General features: G+C 38.3%; 3 protein-coding genes and 1 long non-coding RNA gene across 8 annotated transcripts; 2 read left to right on the top strand and 2 right to left on the bottom strand.

Annotated features, from left to right (window-relative positions):
* Positions 1–632: 632 nt before the first annotated feature.
* Positions 633–7,394, bottom strand: LOC113667507 (dehydrogenase/reductase SDR family member 1). Of its 2 annotated transcripts, XM_089201634.1 has the most exons (12): positions 7,224–7,342; positions 6,518–6,620; positions 6,188–6,323; positions 5,841–5,895; positions 4,924–5,070; positions 4,515–4,553; positions 4,289–4,329; positions 3,371–3,503; positions 2,898–3,032; positions 2,372–2,450; positions 1,816–1,896; positions 633–952 (listed from the first exon to the last, which is right to left on the bottom strand). In XM_089201634.1, the coding sequence occupies exons 2-12, from the start codon at positions 6,522–6,524 to the stop codon at positions 822–824; spliced, it is 984 nt and encodes a 327-aa protein (XP_089057760.1). In that variant the 5' UTR covers positions 6,525–6,620; positions 7,224–7,342; the 3' UTR covers positions 633–821. The 2 variants fall into 2 exon arrangements, with proteins under 2 accessions (XP_089057760.1, XP_089057761.1); XM_089201635.1 differs by lacking the exon at positions 6,518–6,620 and having other exon boundaries at positions 7,224–7,394.
* On the top strand, positions 7,355–13,118 carry LOC113667508 (dehydrogenase/reductase SDR family member 4). Of its 4 annotated transcripts, none has more exons than XM_027183329.2 (9): positions 7,355–7,651; positions 8,355–8,535; positions 8,650–8,727; positions 9,391–9,414; positions 9,976–10,046; positions 10,398–10,452; positions 10,818–10,952; positions 11,299–11,354; positions 11,883–13,118. In XM_027183329.2, exons 1-9 carry the CDS (start codon positions 7,527–7,529, stop codon positions 11,995–11,997), a joined length of 840 nt encoding a protein of 279 aa, XP_027039130.2. In that variant the 5' UTR covers positions 7,355–7,526; the 3' UTR covers positions 11,998–13,118. The 4 variants fall into 4 exon arrangements, with proteins under 4 accessions (XP_027039130.2, XP_027039131.2, XP_089057763.1 ...); XM_027183330.2 differs by having other exon boundaries at positions 7,478–7,715; XM_089201637.1 differs by having other exon boundaries at positions 7,522–7,696.
* On the bottom strand, positions 11,392–13,106 carry LOC113667509 (EKC/KEOPS complex subunit TP53RK). The gene has a single exon (XM_027183334.2). The coding sequence runs from the start codon at positions 13,104–13,106 to the stop codon at positions 12,420–12,422; it is 687 nt and encodes a 228-aa protein (XP_027039135.2). The 3' UTR covers positions 11,392–12,419.
* On the top strand, positions 13,068–15,595 carry LOC149048159 (uncharacterized). The gene is made up of 4 exons (XR_016185248.1): positions 13,068–13,208; positions 13,294–13,447; positions 14,460–14,480; positions 15,415–15,595. It is a non-coding gene; the product is annotated as an uncharacterized LOC149048159 (long non-coding RNA).
* Positions 15,596–18,929: the final 3,334 nt, after the last annotated feature.

The following is an 18,929-nucleotide window of genomic DNA, read 5'->3' as shown; positions in this document are numbered from 1 at the left end:
TCTCTTCCTCACTAGAGAAAGTACCCTGGTTGCGGCTGATCGCAAATCGAGGGAGGGCTTTTTCGAAACACTTTTTCTATGCAAACCTTGCTTATTAAAATAAGAGCATTTTTTCAAATGCTTGACTGACTTTTAAATCACGCACCACGTTTCTTACAATATTTTCGTAGCGATTTCCTCACTCACGTTGTGAATCTATGAAAGAGCTAACAGAAGGGAGGTTGTGCGCGAAACTGCCCTAAATCTACCTTAAAATGGAGAGATGGATTTTTTTAAATTGAAAACCATTTTTATTCAGTGACTTAACGCCATTAGAAAGCGAAATTGCGCTAGTTTTGCTTTGATTCGCTCCAGTTTTAGTTTCCCTGTTATTTCGCCTACGCAACTATGTCCTCGTGGTTATGTTGTTCAGCAACTCAAGGCGAAAATCGTATACCATTGATGATGTTGAAAAAGATGCCTTCCACCATAGATCTTTTTTTTCAATTACGCACTGGACTGAGTTTCTCTCACCACACGCTACATAACTCTGTCATGGCTCCAACTCAAAACTCTAGTTAAAAATAACGGATACCTTATTTTGATCTGGTTCACAATGTCGGGCTATAATTCAAGGACTTCAATTCACAAGGTTGTTCCAAATTTTTCCCATTTATTTATTAAAATTTATATTACCATGTTATCATAATCACCTACCGATGACAATATACCCCCAATCACCAATATAAAATCTCTTTACTCATCAGCCACTATTTCAAATAGCGATTTCATTTTTGTAATTAAACACATGTTGAGCCGGTGGGAGTCGATCAATCACGTGATCAGAGTTTGTGAGTTGCAGCTGCCACTAACCAGGCCGGGACATAGACAAACTCAGGCATCATCCAGGCGACAGAGGGGTAGGACCTCTCCAGATGAAACTTCACTTGACGAATGGACAACGGTTGAGTTCCTACAAGAAAGAACCAAGATTTCCTCTTGTTTGCACTACTACAAACTGAATTGCTCAACTATGACATAGTTAGTTGTTGGGCTTCTGATAAGCTGTGATTTCTGGTACACAGAAAGTGGAACAGTTTCGATACAAAGTCATGTATCTTTTATCCTTGGGTACCCTTCAGGGTCAATAATAATAATTATGATAATGCTAATGATAATGACGATTATGATGATGATGATGATGATGCAGATGCTGATTATGTTGATAACAAAATTGAGAATGATAATGAGGAAGGGGGCGGGAACCCACGATGGTCCAACATCTCATCCAGGAGGAAACATGTAACTACATCATATTATACGATAAGCTGAATTATACACGAATTTTTTGATTGGTTCTTACATATGATCTATTGGAGGACAGGTGCATCGAAAGCGTCAAAATTTATCAGCATCTTAGATTCTATGTTGCCTTCTGCTTTTACAGTAATAGATCACTAAAGACATCAAATGTCTTAACCCTTTGACTCCCAGAAGTGACTGACATGTAAATTCTCCCTATAATATCCTTATGTTTTTCAGCAAAGGGTTAATGAGCATACTCAAAATTATCAGGTAGAAGTTGTCATCTTGATCTTACACCAAAGTCTCGTGGCTGATTTACAAGGAATTGTGTAGCAGCTAGAGGGGAGGATTCACGATCAGATCTTGGGTGCTAAAGGGTTAAGAACATCAGTGAAACACTCGGCTGCGCCTCATGTGCCACTTTTTTGTTCTAACCATATTTTGACGATATCTGTGATCTGTCACTGTAGAGACAAACGGCAACATGGTATCTATTTTGAATTTTCTCTCCTATTCTGAGAGTCCACATACCTCCGACATCTTTGAAACCGTATTCTTTGGCCAACTCTGCCACTATTAGAATCCGACCAGTCTTTTTCATGATATCGCTATCTGAAAGAGGTAATCAAATTTCAGACGTCAGAACAAATGAAGAAGGCGTATAGCATGTGGGGTGCTTTTACAATGTAATCGAAAGCTCTCACATCCATTTGTAACAACTCTTGAAGAATAATAACATTGCAATGAAGGATGAAGGATGATACTTTTCTTGTGTCATCGCGAGCTTGGAAAAAAAGGAAAAATCCATTGAGTCTTCATAACGGAGCGAACGTAATAATTTCAAATTCCGTACTCCGATACTCAACCACTAGACTTTAGAGAGCGCTGTGATTAGCAAAACCATTTCTAGACTCATATAAGATACGCGTCTAGCATACTGCAAGGACCAGTGAGGTCGAAAACTTCGTGTGAGCATATAGAATAAGAGAGATGGTAAAACTAGACCATGAAATACAGCGTAGCTGAGCGAAACCTTCTGTGTGAAAACTGTGTTGCGCAATGCCAATATAGACAATGATGGGAGTACCTGATGCAAGCCACGCCACAGCCTTGCCGGAAAACGTGACATCTTCAGCGTCTTTGAAAATTGTGGCGGCTTTACTCGCCTAAAAAACGTAAAACGGAAGAAATACTTACATACTCATAGCCGGCAAGCAGAGCCCACGAGCCCACGAAGCGCTTGGCTTTGCAGATCGCGCCCGGCACAGAGTTAATGACATCCAGTTCACAGTCTATTTAACAGTTTGGTTATGACATCGAGATTCCTATCCCGTCATAGCTGATGAGAGCTGAGCCCGAGCAAACCGTGGATTACAACAAGGAGCCAATGACAATGCACGAAAGATAAGGACCGAACGAGGCGCGGGAAAACGTGGGCGACGTAGTCGCATTTGACTGGTAGAGGGGGTGGCTCTCGACTTCCAGACCAATCACAGCGCGAAAACTTATACACTCTTAGAATACTTTTGACACTCAATTCAAAATTGCTACCGCTCCTGCTCCTGCTCCTGCCCTAACCTCTCTTAAACATAGCATTTATAATTAAAGAGTACCTTTCCTCCTTGATCCGCTTTGCTGAGAATCAAGTCCGTAACAATCTCAGTTTTCACAGCTCCTGGCCACAGAGAGACACACGCCACGTTCTGTTTGCGTAGTTCCACAGCCATGTCTGCAGCCATTCTGTCCGTCTGGGTAAAATGAGAATATTACGATAAGACGGTTGAGAACATCTTAGTCTGTTGATCATGCTGCCGGTACTTAATTCGGCAATTATGGGATAATGTTTTAGCAAAGTCGCTGAAACCGTCAGAAACCATTGAAATAACTTTCAATGTACGATATAATAGCACAAACATGTTGTGCAAGGGAGGGGAGGGGAGGGGAAGGGGTAAGAGAAGGGAGGGGAGGGGGAGGGGGTTAAGAGAAGGGGGAGGGGGAGGAGGGTGAGTGAAGGGAGGGGAGGGGGGAAGGGGGTAAGAGAAGGGAGGGGAGGGGAAGGGGGTAAGAGAAGGGAGGGGGTACTCACTGCAGCTTTGCCGACGCCATATGCAACATTAAAGAGATATCTTAAGCCTCCGGCTGACGACACATTGACAATGAGCCCCTGTTTTGCTGGAACCATCATTTTAGCTGCATGCCATGCAGCCACATAACTAGATCTTTAATGGGAAATAAATCAACAGAGAAGTATAAGTATCAGGCAACTCAGTCAGTGACTCAGTTCATCAAGTTATGGTCTGTCATTCAGTTGATGAGTCAAGCAGTTGGTCTGATCAGTAAGTTGGTAGACACCCAAAGTCACTGAGTCATTCAGTTTATCTGTCAATCAGTAAGTCAGCCAGTGGGCCAGTCATCCAGTCTTTCAACCATCAGTCATCCTGTGAGTCAGCTATATAGTCAGTCAGTTGAAGAGATAGTCAGATAGTTAATCAGTACGTCTGTCAATCAGCTGGTCAATCAGACAGTTGGTTAGACAGTCAGCCAAACTGCAATATTTCATACTTTGGAAGGGCTACTCAAACTAATTTAGCTTTAGTTTGTTTTATTTCATGAATTGAACTGGAATCATATTCAATAAACAAGGATAATTAGCAACTGCTACACAATTGCAGTGCTAAATATACCTAGCAAATAAGTGCTCAGTATTTTCTCTGTGAAATCATACCTGCCATCTTTGATTTTTACAGAAGCAGAAGACTGGAATGAAAAAATTTGCACCAAGCAGGTGTGAGTGACAGTCAAGGATGGAGACAGGAGAGGGCTGACAATGTCTTTCTACCTTTTCCCACAACCTCCCACTGTCCCACTGTTACTCCAATTCTAAATTAGGCATATCCAAGAATATACAATTGCAAGTTTTTAACGTCAGTGAATTGGCCCTCAGTACTGCAAGCTAGATATAACTTAAAAACACTTCTCATAAAGAATTAAGATCAATAATTACCTTAAGCCCACATTGTTGACCTCATCCCACATCTCCACTGACTAGATAAAGGACAAAGATAGGGAGTCAATCATTTTTTTTTTTTAAGACTGCATCCTACATATTGTTAAGGTTTGTTGACTATGCCTTTAAATAAAATGCAAACTGGCTATTAGAGTCTGAACCTAACTTGCAAAAGCTGTTTCATGAGACAGTCTTCATCAGGAGAAGTATTATTTTAACTGACCTGTTCATAAAATGGTTTCCCAGCACTCTCCAATATAGCCTAAAGGTGAAGGATAACAAGTTAGTGAATCATAAGTGTATCGTGATACAGTTCCTTTAAAAGTACTCCCAGCCTTAAATAGTAATGCAAGGCCACAAAACAAGGGAGGTGTGAGACAGGTCCTGTTCCCTATTTTAATCTGCTATATCCAAAAATGCATTGCACATGCTCATGAATACAGGTGAAGTATGGATAGTGGCTTTTATTAATCTATCTAGATTATCACAAATACAGTACACTAACTTTCTTCAAATAGTGATATGCACAAAATTCTCTAATCCTTCACCTCAGTATGGACACTGATATGTTCTGTTTATAAAGTGGATGACAGCTGTTATGCACTTACTTATTTATCACAGATATACATCACCTTAACTCCTTTGTAAGCATTGTTCACAAGAACATCCAGTCGCCCATTTTGTTCTTGACTGACTTTTTCAAACAATTTTTTTACTTCCTCATCATTTCCATGGTCACACTTTACAGGAATACATTGACCAGCACTCTCCTGACCAATCTATGATAAATTTACAAAATTCATACTGTATTGACCCTTTACACCTTAAGACCAGTTTCCATATTCTCCAAACTCCACTCAGTCAATTTTCTTTGTTACTGACTAAGAGAATTCATTTAACAATCAAAGGTACTAAAGTCCATGATAATTCTCTTCATTCTCATGACTTTAATGAATGATTTAGCAGAATTACGGTAAGGAAAATTAGATGCTGGTCACTCTAATGCATGTATGTTGATGATGACAACCTAATAACTTAACAGGCATAGGGATGCTTTTCTTCTTGTTGCAGGGGCCTACTTCCCCATTCCTTCCTCTGTGCATTCATTATTATACTTGCAGCTCATATTTTACTTGCTCTCCACACAATGATTAGAGAAAAAAATTACTATTTTTAACCTATACATGCCTTCATTACACAATTTAGTATCTCCAGGTGTAAGTTAGAAAGAATAAGTATGACAATTTTTTTCTGTTTAAGTGAGAAAAGATATATGAAGATATAAAAGCAAATACCAGAAGGGAGCCCTTTTCCTCTGGTTGGAAGACACTGTGAGAGTAAAGTGTCTTGCTAAAAACAAGGCTTGCAGCTGGACCTCTCAATCCCACTTCCTGTCCTAAGTACGCCCATTCGATCAACATACTGCTTTCACTTAATGGTGATTTGCAGCTTAATAAAGTACGCCAGATTTCACAACCTACTGTAACCAATGCGACTAGAACTTTACACTGAAATAAAATTCAAGCCACTGTCTCTTTTTTGCAAATACCTCTTCAGCTGTTTCCCTCAATGACCCTTGCTTGCCTTGTGCAGCATCAAGAGTCCTGCCTGCAAATTCAAGTAAGGATGAGTGTCTAAAATGTATTGTCTGTCCAACCCTTTCCTTCAGACAGAATACAAAATTGTTTAACAGACTCCGAAAATTTGCTGCAGTAGTTATTTATCCAAGCTAGTCATGGGAAGTGATGTCAGTAAGTATCTTTGACAGTCCATGTATAAACTGTCAAACAGTCTCCTTCCTTCATCTGTTTTATGTTCCACTTGTAGAGGAGGTAAAATTAAGAGAGAATAAATCTTGAATATACCTTTTCTAACTGAAAATTCTATTTTTGTTACTTGCCTGTGATATAAACAGTAGCTCCTGCCTTGGCCAACATCAAAGCAATACCTTTGCCAATTCCCCTGGAAGCTCCTGTCACAATGCATACTTTTCCTGTTAAAGAAGGCAGCTCGGACGCCATCCTGTCTTGAACTACAGATAGGAAAATTTGCAATAGAGCGTCAGCATTTACTCAAGGTAAATTTTGTTTTGCTTTGCCCTGCTTTCCTCTCCCTTTGGTCTTGAAATCTCCTGCCACCTCAACCAGACAGTTGCAAACCTTACACCTACTGGTTTTGATTTCATGACAAAAAACACTCTACTCAAAAAATCATCCTTGGCCTCACATTTCATCGAATTATTTCATTTTATTCATGATCATGAAGCAACATCGCACAGAATCACCAATAGATTAGGCTGGCTGTGGGCAGTCCCTTGAAAGATGTCAACCTATTAGGGGATATACATCATGAGACCTCAAGTTGTTCCATGTACTCTTCATCCAAGTAGTCAAAGCACTACTGAACAAAAGATCACATAGCTTAAAGAATCTGAACATGGCCAACAAGGTGCAACGCAGTGTTAAAAAAATTCACTTCAGTTAAATGTAGTTTATTCAATGTATAACGAGCATGCGGAGGGTAAAAGTAGAAGACTTCGATATTATCACTCTAACAGTCACATCATTTGCTAATTTTCGAGTAGATGATTCATTCTCAAAGGCTGTAAATTTGTCTTACGTAACAGTGCCTGGCATCTTATTATCAGAGAAAGTCACGCAAACAAGAACAGGCTATCAGAATATCATGTACGGGCTTTGCAACGCCTTTTTCTTTAATTGAGTGCATCGTGGCCAATGCAAACGAACACGAAGGTACAGCAATGTTTACACAAAGCAAATCATTTAAATCCTCTTTAGACAACATCTTGAGCAGATTTCAACACATTTGGCTGTGAGAAATTGAGTTCTGAGCTGCAGCGCCTCTTCAAATCTTTAGAATAGGTAGAGATCAGCAAAATTATAAGAATAGGGAACACATATTTACGCCTTACCTGAAGTTTTTCACTCAAAGATCGAAAAAGAGTTCGAAGTACTGTAGTCACGAGCCCGCGAAATAAGATCACCGAATGGATGTTTGTTTTTTTGGAGTAAAGTCGGGTAAAAGTAAGTCATTTCCGTAGCTACGACTTTCGTCCGTCTACCTTCGACTCAACGTCTTGTGCAAAGGTGCGACTTGATTGGTGGAAAACAGTCGGAAATTTCCGGTAGTTCGATTTTAATTCCCTTCAGAGTAGGGGTAGGTGAACTTTCCTCAAACAAAATTGGTACATTAGCGTACTGCATATCGTCTTGGAATGTCACGGCGGGTCTCTGTAAGTAGATTTTCTGGAACCTTGAGGTCTCTGAGAATGAGCACAACTGCAGTCTCGAGTCGCAGCTTAGAAGGAAAAGTCGCTGTTGTAACGGCATCAACAGAGGGGTTGGTTGATACAAGTGTTCATGCTACATGAATGGGAGCGAAATGGTCTGAAGGCAGTTTCAACGTAATTTACAAATGACTTCGAGTCAACTTTAGTTCTTGTGTGTTTGAGTTAAGCATGACGATTCGATGTTATCCGACTTTTCCTGGTCTAGGTAGAAAACAGTATAGCACAGAAAGAGTTGTTCCCAGCTAGCATGGATTCACTCTATTTTAGAGCTCTTAGTAGGCGGCGAGGGGAGGGAGGTGGGTTGGGTGCTGGTGCTGGTGCAGAGAGGGTCCATGATGTAAAGTTATACTCATTATTAACACTGATCTCTGCTCAAACTTTTGACACATCAAGTAGTAGGCTTGGATTGTTAGTCCACTCTTTTTAACATCATGTTCCCAAATACAAAAGTGTTTCCTTTACCAAATAGGAGATCTATATCAGATCTTGATGTTTCTGAAGTAACTACTTTTTCTTCTTTTGGAGATCCGTCCACTGAAATTTTAATACTTTCTACCAGAGTCTTGAATATTACTCTTAATGTCAGGGTAGGTCACAAGTAAAAAATATTCCTATAAAGAGATGTTAAACAAAAACATTAATTGCTGAACTTTTTTAAATAGTGAATTACATATTTTCGTTACAAATCAGCACAAGTCACTTGTAGTTTGATTTTTGCTTAGTAATGTGAATAATTACGGAGCATTTTCTTAGGATTGGGTTTGCCATTGCTAAACAACTTGCTCATGATGGTGCAAAGGTTATGATCAGTAGTCGCAAACAAGACAAAGTTATTGATGCTGTCTCTAAATTGGAGGAAGAACAAGGTTGTACAGTGAAAGGAGTTGTGTGCCATGTTGGGAAAACTGAACATCGTAGGAATCTTATCAAAGAGGTACTATTCAAAGTGCTAACTTCTGATAATGTATGCGGAGAAAACATAGTATTTATAATGAATGATATTTGATAATGATATTACTATGTTTGTAACAAACATTTCCCTCTACAGACATTGGATACTTTTGGAGGAATTGACATCTTGGTTTCAAATGCTGCTGCTAACCCTACATTTGGACCAATCCTAGAGGTAATACTTGACTTAACCATCATTCTAATGTGAGCATGAAAAGGATTGTTATGATGATAATGATAATGACAATGAGAGTAATGGTGCTGGGAGCATTTTGATTGCTGTGAAAACCACAGTCATGATGATGATAGTAATGCCAAGATGGAAAAGGGCTAAGATTAAAAGGTTTGAAGCTATACTGCTTTCAGTTTCATTTTTGTGCATGAAAAACAATGGTACTTGTTTCGTGGTTATATTCATTTTGTAATGGAACACTTTTTTATCAATATGGAAAGTACTATGAGTGACAGGGATCCTTTGGTTTTGCCTAATCTTGACCTGTAATTGTATCAGAAAACTAGTAATACCATCTCAACCAGTCAGACTTAAAACTGAAATCAATTGTGACTTAAAAGATCAATTACATTTTCATATGTTCCATGTATTTTTTACTTTAATTTTCTTGGATCATGTTCTCATGGGGTTTTTGTCATTTTAATCTTTTTTTCGTGATTGCATGGCCATTATAAGTGACTTCTTTTGATTTTACAAAACCTAATCCTATTGTGCTCTAAAATGAGAGGAACAGCAGGCTTCAAGGAAAAACTATATGTTACAGAATGAAAAAAAATTGGTCATGTTATGAAGTATCGTCTATAACTATGATATATTTTATTTCAGACACCAGAGGAATCATGGGAAAAGGTATTATCATTTTTGTGAAGATTACATATTGATATATTTTTTTGGCATACAATGTGCATTAGTTTGTTAATGACATGTTTAAATCAGCTCTTGCCTGCAAGTAGGAATAGGGGGGGCAGAGGAACTAAAAGGGAAAGAGAAGACAAATGCACTGCTACCTAAATATGTGTGGTTGTCAGTAGTTAATATAACAAAGCAATTCAAAGAAGGTGACTCTATGATTGCTTGAAAGTGACATAAAAATTTTCTTTGAAAAGTAATCTCAAATGACCCACATGGTTTGAAAATTTTTACAATTATCTGGGGAAGAATATGTGGAACCTCTCAAGTCCACAACAATTTCATTTTCAATTGGCTCCCCCTGCACACTTCAATGTTCCTTCATTGGAGCCTAACCTTTTACTGTATTATGATAATTAACCAATGAAGGTCAATTTTAGAGCACTGCTTAATTAAAAGTGTAACAGACTTTAAAATCATCTTAAATTGTGAAAACTGACAAAGTATCAATTTCCTGGTCTTTCTGTTCATTTTGTTTTTTTTGGTCTTTTGTTAATACAGATTTTTGATATCAATGTGAAGTCAGCTTTTCTTCTGGCAAAAGATGTTGTTCCATTTATGAAAAAGAGAGGGTTTGTATACTGAGTCCCAATTTGAGATATTGGTATTGGTGGTACCATAGTTTAGTTAACCCTTTAACCTCTAAGAGTGACTAGCATCTAATTTCTCCTTGCAATATCACCACTGAATCACACATTAATGTCATGAGAATAAAGGAAATGATCACCAATGAAAGAACTCTTGATTGTTAGACAAATTCTCCTTGTCAGAACCTTAGTAAATATACAGAGAACACTATGGAGAATATGAATGTTAGGGTTGTTAAGGGTTAATCTTAACTGACTTGTTCCAGTTATCAATAATGAAGATAATTTGAGATGCGGTTTATCTAAAGACCAAATTTTGTTGCTTGTTTATTTCAGAGGTGGATCTATAGTGTTTGTTTCATCTATTGCTGGACTCCAGCCATCCCTGCAGGTAGATATAACCCTTTTCAAACTTAATTGCCCTACAAGACAAAACTTGGTTTGAAAAGTATGCCATTCTTATAAGTTTGTTTTAATTTATTCAAACATTCATGAATTTGAGACCCAATCTTCAGTTTTATTTTTGAGCGGCTTTGAAACACTTTGTTTTTCAAATGGTTTGAAAAGTGTGACTTACTGGTAGTCATACTTAAATCAAACCCCCAAAAAATTACTTTTAAAGTAACTTTTAAAAAGTTACTTTAAAAAGTTACTCTCAAATTACTTTAGTCAACCTTAAGATGGAAAAATAGGTAATTATTTATGACTGAAAAGCATTTTTGATTATTCAGTATCTTAATGCCATATTGGTTTCAGGGTCTTGGTGCTTATAGCGTTAGCAAGACAGCTCTGCTTGGTTTGACCAAGGTTCTAGCCAATGAATGTGCTCACATGGGAGTGAGGGTGAATTGTGTTGCACCTGGGATCATCAAGACAAAGTTTAGTGGAGCAGTAAGTATTCAAATGTCAGAGCAATCTACTTTAGCTACATTTGCCCTTTTATTGCAAATAACCATGAGACAAAAATAAAAATGAAATTCATCCAGACGATGTGACATCTATGAGCCAGAGGAGGATTGTTTTCTGAAATGTAGTGGAAAAGCTGGAAATGATAATGTTTGTACTGGTAAGTGGGATTGAGACAAAAGAAAAAGAAAACGAGAGGGGCTGGATAAAAAAATGAACAAAGAAATAAATAAATGCATGATCACTATGATCTGACTTCCTTCCTAGGTGGTTTAAAACTTGACTTGTATAAGGTAAATAAAAATAGACATTGGGGTGTTATTTTTTGTAGCTTTGGCAAAGTGAGTCCTTAACTGAAGCCGCACTTGCTCAAATTCCCTTGAGGAGGTAGGAGTTGTGATTTACTGGAAAGAATTACTCAATCTTTTTCTCCCAGGATCTCTTTATTAACCCTTTACACTCTAACATCAGTATGCACCTTCTCCATACTGTTCCCTATGTATTTCCCAAGGCACTTTCAAGGAGAATTTGTCTAACAATCAAGAGCTTCTTTAGTTGCTGATCATGTCCTTTATTCTCATGACCATCATGAGCAATTCAGTGGTGATATTGTAAGGAGAAATTAGATACTAATCACTCTCAGGGGTCAAAGGGTTCATTCTCTCTTCTGTCTTTATATTTCTTATAATTGTAGCTCTGATAAATTGGTAAACAATATCTGCCTGTTGATAATACTCTATCTTCTCATCACCTTTCTGTTTGATATTGTGGTGATATCAGTGCTGGAGAAATTACTCATTGATCACTCTTAAGTGAAAGGATGTATACAGAATGATTATAATGTTGTAAACAACAATTTGCAAAATTGTCCCAGTTCTGTAAGTGAGATATGTTGTATCTGTTTGTTGCTTTCAGGCTTGGTGAGTCAGAGGATATAGGAGGTGCAGTATCTTTTCTATCCTCTGATCAAGCATCGTATATCACTGGAGAAACTTTAGTTATTGCTGGTGGAATGCATTCAAGACTGTGATTTTAATTTAGATTAAAAAAGGACTAAATTAATAATTACTGTTAGTGATCTCATTGAAGAGACCTTTGGTAGAATATTTTACCTCGCAAGAGAAAGCTTTGAAGGTGATTTTGTGAAAACTTTGGATGTGATGTCTGAAGGAAGCACAGTTAAATAAATGTAAAAAAAAGGGAAAACCAATGAAATGAACTTGAGTCACAGCAGACAAGATTTATGTCTTTGACACTGGCTTGTGATGACGTTTATTATTCATTTGGTCACTTCTGGTAGTGAAAGGGTTACGCTAAGAATCCTACAGTTTTCATACTGGTGTCACTTTCAGTTCCAACAAAAAGAGCCATATAGTAATGAGATGTACTTTGACCAAAGTTTTGTATTTTTTCCGAACTTTGGTAATAAGCCTGAAACTATAGAAGCATAGTTCACCCCACCATTGTCCTCTTTCGTCCACGCAACCTCACTTCATCCAGTTTCTTTATTATCTCTCCAGCCTTGTTTGCTTTCCCCTTGTAACTTTCCAAAACAATCTTGAACAGCTGCTCAGTGTTTGGATGAGTGCTGAGGAAAGCCCTCTCCAAAACGTAAAGATCAACGCCTTTGTCTTCTGTCAGTGATGATATAAAGCTCAGTCCGAAGTCAATCAGAATGATATTTTCAAACCCTGACTTTATCAAGACGTTTGAAGTGGTCAAATCTCCATGAATACAGTCCACGTTGTGCATTACCGCCAATGTAGAACCAATTTTTTCCGCAAGACTTTGTAAACTTTGCTCAGATGCATCAGAAGGGCCATCCAGAAGCTCGTTGATGTGATCTCTGGCTGTCACGCAATTTTCGATTTCTTCCATGTAGATACAATGAGTAGTGTAATCAACATAATAAACAGCTGGAGTGCAGATTCCTGCTTTCCTGCAACGAAGCATTGATCGTACTTCTTGCGTAGTCCTTCGATGGGTGAGCTTTTCGTCTAGAGAGGGGTGCCTGTAACATTTTGAAAACCTTTCCTTCACTATAGTCTTCTTGGTGTAAAACTTCGTTCTGTAGACACGTGCCTCTGCGCCTTGCTTCAACAAGCCCCAACCTTCCTTTGGAGACGCCATTTTGGACATCGTTCACGAGCCTTTGTGCGGTCAGCGTGAGCCTGTGAAGTTCATGTACAGTTAACTGTATTCGCCGCCATCTTCGCAACACAGAACCACGGTATTTTCGTTGTAAGTTTAGCTTAATCTCGTCTTATTTTGCCATCGTTTACAGTATACATCATTTCAACTTTGCTTTATCTTCGAAATCCCACAGCACTCCAAGATGGGTGTACTGCTAAGGATGAAGAATCACTTTCAACAAAACAGCCATATAATTTACCGGGTGGTTTACGATTTGCGATTCCTGATTGCCGGTTTTCTGGTCACTGGCTACGGAGTTGGAGAGATTGTTTCTGCTTCACAAAAAAGTAAGTTTATATCTTATTGAAGGGTGTATTTTGATCTTTGAGTATTTGACAAGGCATTGATTAGATCTTGTACCGGTTTGAAGGCTGCCTAGACGGGTAGGCAAACTCGTCGAAAATATAGGACTGTGTGAACAGATCTAATGTGTTGCCATCACATGAATGTTAGAGGAAGAATTTTCGCTTTTCCCAAAATTATATTCTTTTGGTTCCGATTTGTTTCGCAGCAGACTCTTCGGGAAAAACACCACAAGAAACGCGGGAATGATATTAATTGGAGCAAGGTTCTTCTCCCGTATAGTCTGCTGGAAAGCAAATCATAGTATTGCGCTGGAATGAAAAAAGAAATTAATTGGAGCAAGGTTCTTCTCCCGTATAGTCTGCTGGAAAGCAAATCCTAGTATTGCGCTTTGGATAGGTAGTCAAAGTTTGGTGAAGCACAAAACCAGGGGTAGTTGTTATAAGTCTAGAAGTGAAAAATTTTCTGCAGTTTAGTCTTATTTTAAGTTACAAACGTTGTGTTGCTAGTTAAAAAACAAAACAAAACAAAACAATGATAGTGCTGTCAAACAGTTTGAAAGTGGGAGACAGGTGAGAAATAGAGGTGGCCAGGTTATAGTGGAAGCCATGTTGTTCTATTAGAAAAATTTTACCAAACCTGGGAAATGTTCACCTAAAATGTGCCAGGAATTCCATGAAGGTCATGTGAGTCTATGGGTGCATTCTGAATGTGAAATCCAAAAGCAAATCTATACCTGTTATTGACAAATTTTGCATTCATTTCTAATCCATAAATGGACAATGGCTGCTTTCCAAATATTTTTTGATGGCTCTTCAATAATTGTACAGTTTTTCATTAGCACTTATGGTTTAATGAGGTAAAAACAGAGGGCTAAGGATGGCAGGAAAGTGATGGTGATTTGGCCTGTTAACTGGCTCTTTTAAAGAGCTCTGAGCTATGTTATGATTATGGTAGTTTAAATAACTATTTGATATCTCTTTTCTTTTTTTCCAGAGGAAACTGGTAAAAAAGGAGGTGAGCGTAGAAAACATTTTTTCTTTCAGTACTGGTGTTATGAATGATATTCTATGAAAGATTTGAATCTTTTCAATGAAAGCTGTTTCAGAGCAAATTTTGGGTATTTAATAGTGAAGTGCCTAAAAGTGTTAAAGGAGGCCTTGGTAACTGGGCTGGTAGGTCAGGGGGGTGTAATGATAAGTTTTGGTTAAAAAGTTCATTTTATTGCTTCAACGTAAAATGAGCAGTTACACATTCAAAATATGGTATAAAAAACTGACTATAACCCAAATGCACACATCGTTGTATAATCATTAGGATCATGCTCATTGTGACAAGTTCAATTGCATGTGCCTATGTTCTCTGCTTCCATACAGCCTGGTAATTTATGCCGGCATACTACTAACAGTATTTTGCCCTCTGTTCATGTGAAAAGAAAGTCAACCAGATAATATTTCCATTCAGCTGCTATTTGTATTAGTATTAAATTTCAGCTTGCCTCCTTTAGTTAACCTCCCTGTGATATTTATCAGTAGTTTCATCCTGGTGATTAAGAGAAAGTGTTTATTGGAGACAATTTTGAGTTGTATAACTAAGATCTTGGTCCCAAAAATCAAAATATCAGCCACCCTGTCTATTGGGTATTAAAAGATTTCCAGAGATGAAGGAGATAAAGTGAGATCTTAAATACTAAGTCACTTGTATGTATGTTGATAAAGGTCACCCATAGAGGCCCATGCTCTATTCATTTTATACTTTCAGCAAAACTAATTGATGAGGAAATTCTTCTTTCTCTGTAAATTAAATGACAAGAGGACAAATTAGGAGAAGAAAACTTCTCCATTTTTATGTCCTTTTAGTATTTGCAAGTAAATCAGCCAAGTTATGTTATATAGCCAATTTTTACACTGTCTAAGAGAGAGATTTAAAAAATATATATTCTTTTCATTAGGTGGTCACCACTGAAGTTTGACAACAAAATACAAGGCTTCTTCAGCCTTTGTTTCTAAATAAAGGAGCTGGATGTAAGATTGGGAGACTCCTGAGGATGTTTTCTTGGAGACTACTTTTGCTTTGTATTTTGGACTGAATTGACTTTGTGGTTGAAATTAAAATGTGATCTTTGTTTAGAAGATAGTGTTTACTTCTGCTTCCTGCCTGCTGTGTACTTAACCTGTAACTCATACTGCACAGGCATGTCCACTCATCCGAGATCTGAGACGGGGGGGGGGGGGGGGGGGGAGATGAGGAGGGACAGAGGATGTGTTGGAGGGAATGAGCTCTAGTGGCCGAGTTGGGAAAAAGAATCAAAGTGAAAAAACTCAAAATAGAGATATTAAAAAGAAATAAATGATGGATAAGAAATAATTGATGCATGGAAGGAGCCTGGATGTGCGTGTTTACTTTCTTCACTGTGTTCCAGACTAATATGGCATACAGGCCAGAAGATTGGAAAGAAAAAATTTCTATCTTAAATGAAGCTTTGTGCATCTCGTTTTAAAGATTGTGAATTTTGTTGAATATTGGTATCTTGTTGATTGGACAGTGTAACTGGAGTGGTTATTTCATCTTTCTTTTCTTTGAAAAATGGATCTGCTAAGTGATGGGGAAAAAAGTTATATAGGGATGGCCTCTTAACTCTTGTGTGTTTAAAGGGTTTGGGAGACCATTTCTAGTAGTGCAGAACGGCTCAGAATGCGTAACATTTTTCTTAAGCATGAGAAGTCGTCAGTACGCTCATCAAAATTTGCCAAAGGGGAAGATTTGAACTTTTTATGCACCTATGAAAGTTAAGAATTATTGATGAGTCTTACAGATTCCTTTAAGTGAGGTTTGCATAAATACACTTGAGGAAAAAAAGAAAGAGACATTCAAAGCAGAGAAACAGAAAGTTTTTGAAGTCACATCCAAGTCACTCACTCAACGTCTATGTGTTCAGTGGCTTACAGGGCCTCAACGAAGTCCCTCCAAATCGCCCTGTTTTGGGACGAAGACGATACTAACATTCTTTATCTCTTCTAATGGTGTTCTCCATGTTCTTTGCGTCTCTCGTTCATCCTTAGTACATGTCAGTACGGTTCTTGCGTATGCTCATTTTTAGCAGATGGCCAAGCCATTTCCAGCTTCGTCTTGTAAGATGGTTCTCATAGTTTTTTGCCCTGTGGCTTGAAAACAGTCTGACAGTGGAGATTTTATTTAGCCAGAAGACTGGCATGATTCTCTTAACCCTTCACACGGGAAAATTAACATGCATTTTCTCCATAGTTGTTCTCTATACATTTCCTTGTCTTCCTCAAGTCCCGACGAAGACAATCGAGAGCTCCTTTTTCCTTTGTTGGTGATCAGTTCATTTTTTCTCGAGACCTTTGTATGATTCGGAGATGATATTGCGAGGGAAAATTAGTCGGTCTTAGGGGTGAAAGAATTCAAACAAGTGGCGTGGAACATAGCAAGCCGGCACTGATCCAGTACCGATACTGTATTACTTTTATTAGCAGTAGGCTGAAGAGCCGAAGTTTGTGGTTGTGGTAGTAGGGGCTGGATATCCATGTTGATCTAATGTGGACAAAAGCAGTCCTTGATTTACCTAATGAAGTAGCTGCTTCTGTCCCACCGGTCTGCGAAGGTTGATGACATTCAGTCTAAATAAGCGAACTTGTTCACAAACTGTAGTGTTAAGTTGCTCATACATCCAGGTAGGAACTTTTGAAACTTCTTTGAATGGATGTAAGGGGTGAAAAAGCATTAAGACTCCGCTTTCAGGCCAAGGCAAGATATTATCTCTTGACGTGGGTGAATACATCTAGAGGATATGATATTATCATATAGACTAATGTGTTATACAAAGATTTTCAGCCCTGAGAAAAGCCGTAACACGTGAAAAATACGTTATTTTTCACGTGTGTTTGATATAGCCACCGTTAGTCACCTTCCGACACGTCAATCGCCTCTCGTGCCACTCGGTCAGGTCGATAAATGAACGGCGAAGCTTTCACCGTTGTTGTCGGAATTTTCTCGGATTACGGCTGCTAAAACACTGAAAAATCCGCATCTCTTACAAACAGTGACATTTAAACTTTCCTAGAAGGCGAAGAAAACCAAAATACATAAGAAAAACCGAAAGTTACGTATTCAGTGGTTTTGGGAATGGTATTTCTCGCCGCTGAGAATGAAAATCGACAACTGGAAGATTTGCCCCAACTCAATTTTGGATGTGTACCCGAAAGATTTCTCCTGTCAGTAAGGAAAAAGTCGATAACTGAGAATTTGAACATTGAAAATTACGCCCATTGTTGTTTTCGTAATGATTCAAGGCGTTTTTCATCTTGAGCCCTAGCGCCAACACGGTTTTTATTCGGGGACTGTCGATCCTTTTACTTTCATTCGTAAATAAAGTCGACTTTTCTTATCATTAAAGGGCTATGCGTTTATGTAATAAACAAAATAATACATGGTTGCTTGTAGACATGGAATTTCTTTTCTCATTTCGACTCGACATTGCACTCGCTCGCTGCGCTCACTCGTGAGCTATCGAGTTGAACACTCGAAGAGAGATTCCATATCGACGCCCGCCCATGTATTATTCTCTATATTTATTACATAATAAAGGTGTCTGGTATTATGAAATGAGTTGATAATGTGTATTGGCCACCATAACGACTTTCTTAAGCTGACTTTTCGAGCGTTAGCTCTTCGTCAGACAAGGGGCCAACGCTCGTAACGTCAGCTTTGAAACTCTTAACAGTGGCCAATTCACATTATCACCTTAGTTGATAATACCAAATTACTTTGTCATACTCTCCCAGAGATGTAGCACCACAGTTTCTCTTGAAACTTACCCTTCATATATTATGATATAGTCGACTTCTGACTTGAAATATCTTCTGAAATGAAGAGAGGGCTGGGAATTCGTTCATTGTGAGTCGACGGCCAAAAAAAAAAATGATAAAAAACGAAGAAGGAATAAAGTTTTGGTCGCTCAGTGCAAGGCGAGGCCTTAGCGTTGGGGGAGAATTTGAACGACATTCTCTGTAGTCTATGAACAGTTAGCTGTCTATCTGATTTTAATAGTCAGTGTTTCTGAAGTGAAATTCAAGTGTCTTAATAACGTAAGAAGTCAAATTGTGGAAGGAATTTATCTACTTACAGTAACCACATAATAATAACCACTCGCACACTTAGGCAGTAATTTAAGTCATTAAAGGATCTCTCGAACTTTGATTGTCTTGCTACGCGAAAAGTAGACGTACGTTTGACAATCAGGATTGTTAGTCAGTTAGGTTCTTCTTCAAATGGGAATAAAAAGGAAAAAGATGCCAGAATGATGGCTTATTTGGGGATAAACTCTGAAGAACTAAGGCAACGATGCATAAGCTGAAGACTGAATTGCCCTTTTAAAAGACGGATTCTTTTATAACTACTGCTGCTATAAGAATTTAAGGAAGATTTCCAGTAATAGAAGATAGA

This window comes from Pocillopora damicornis, chromosome 3 (genome assembly GCF_964200805.1).
Source record: "Pocillopora damicornis chromosome 3, jaPocDami1.2, whole genome shotgun sequence".
NCBI classification, from domain to species: Eukaryota; Metazoa; Cnidaria; class Anthozoa; order Scleractinia; family Pocilloporidae; genus Pocillopora; species Pocillopora damicornis.
This window is presented reverse-complemented; position numbering and strand designations above follow the sequence as displayed.

Coding starts and splice junctions, on each gene's coding strand:
- LOC113667507 (XM_089201634.1), bottom strand. Junction 4,554..4,923: donor ATGCTTACAAAGGAGTTAAG/GTGATGTATATC, acceptor CTTCACCTTTAG/GCTATATTGGAGAGTGCTGG. Junction 3,033..3,370: donor ATGGCGTCGGCAAAGCTGCA/GTGAGTACCCCC, acceptor CATTTTACCCAG/ACGGACAGAATGGCTGCAGA.
- LOC113667509 (XM_027183334.2), bottom strand. CDS start 13,106: ATGTCCAAAATGGCGTCTCCAAAGGAAGGTTGGGGCTTGTTGAAGCAA.
- LOC113667508 (XM_089201636.1), top strand. CDS start 7,849: ATGGATTCACTCTATTTTAGAGCTCTTAGTAGGCGGCGAGGGGAGGGA. Junction 8,536..8,649: donor GTAGGAATCTTATCAAAGAG/GTACTATTCAAA, acceptor TTCCCTCTACAG/ACATTGGATACTTTTGGAGG. Junction 10,047..10,397: donor CCATTTATGAAAAAGAGAGG/GTTTGTATACTG, acceptor TGTTTATTTCAG/AGGTGGATCTATAGTGTTTG.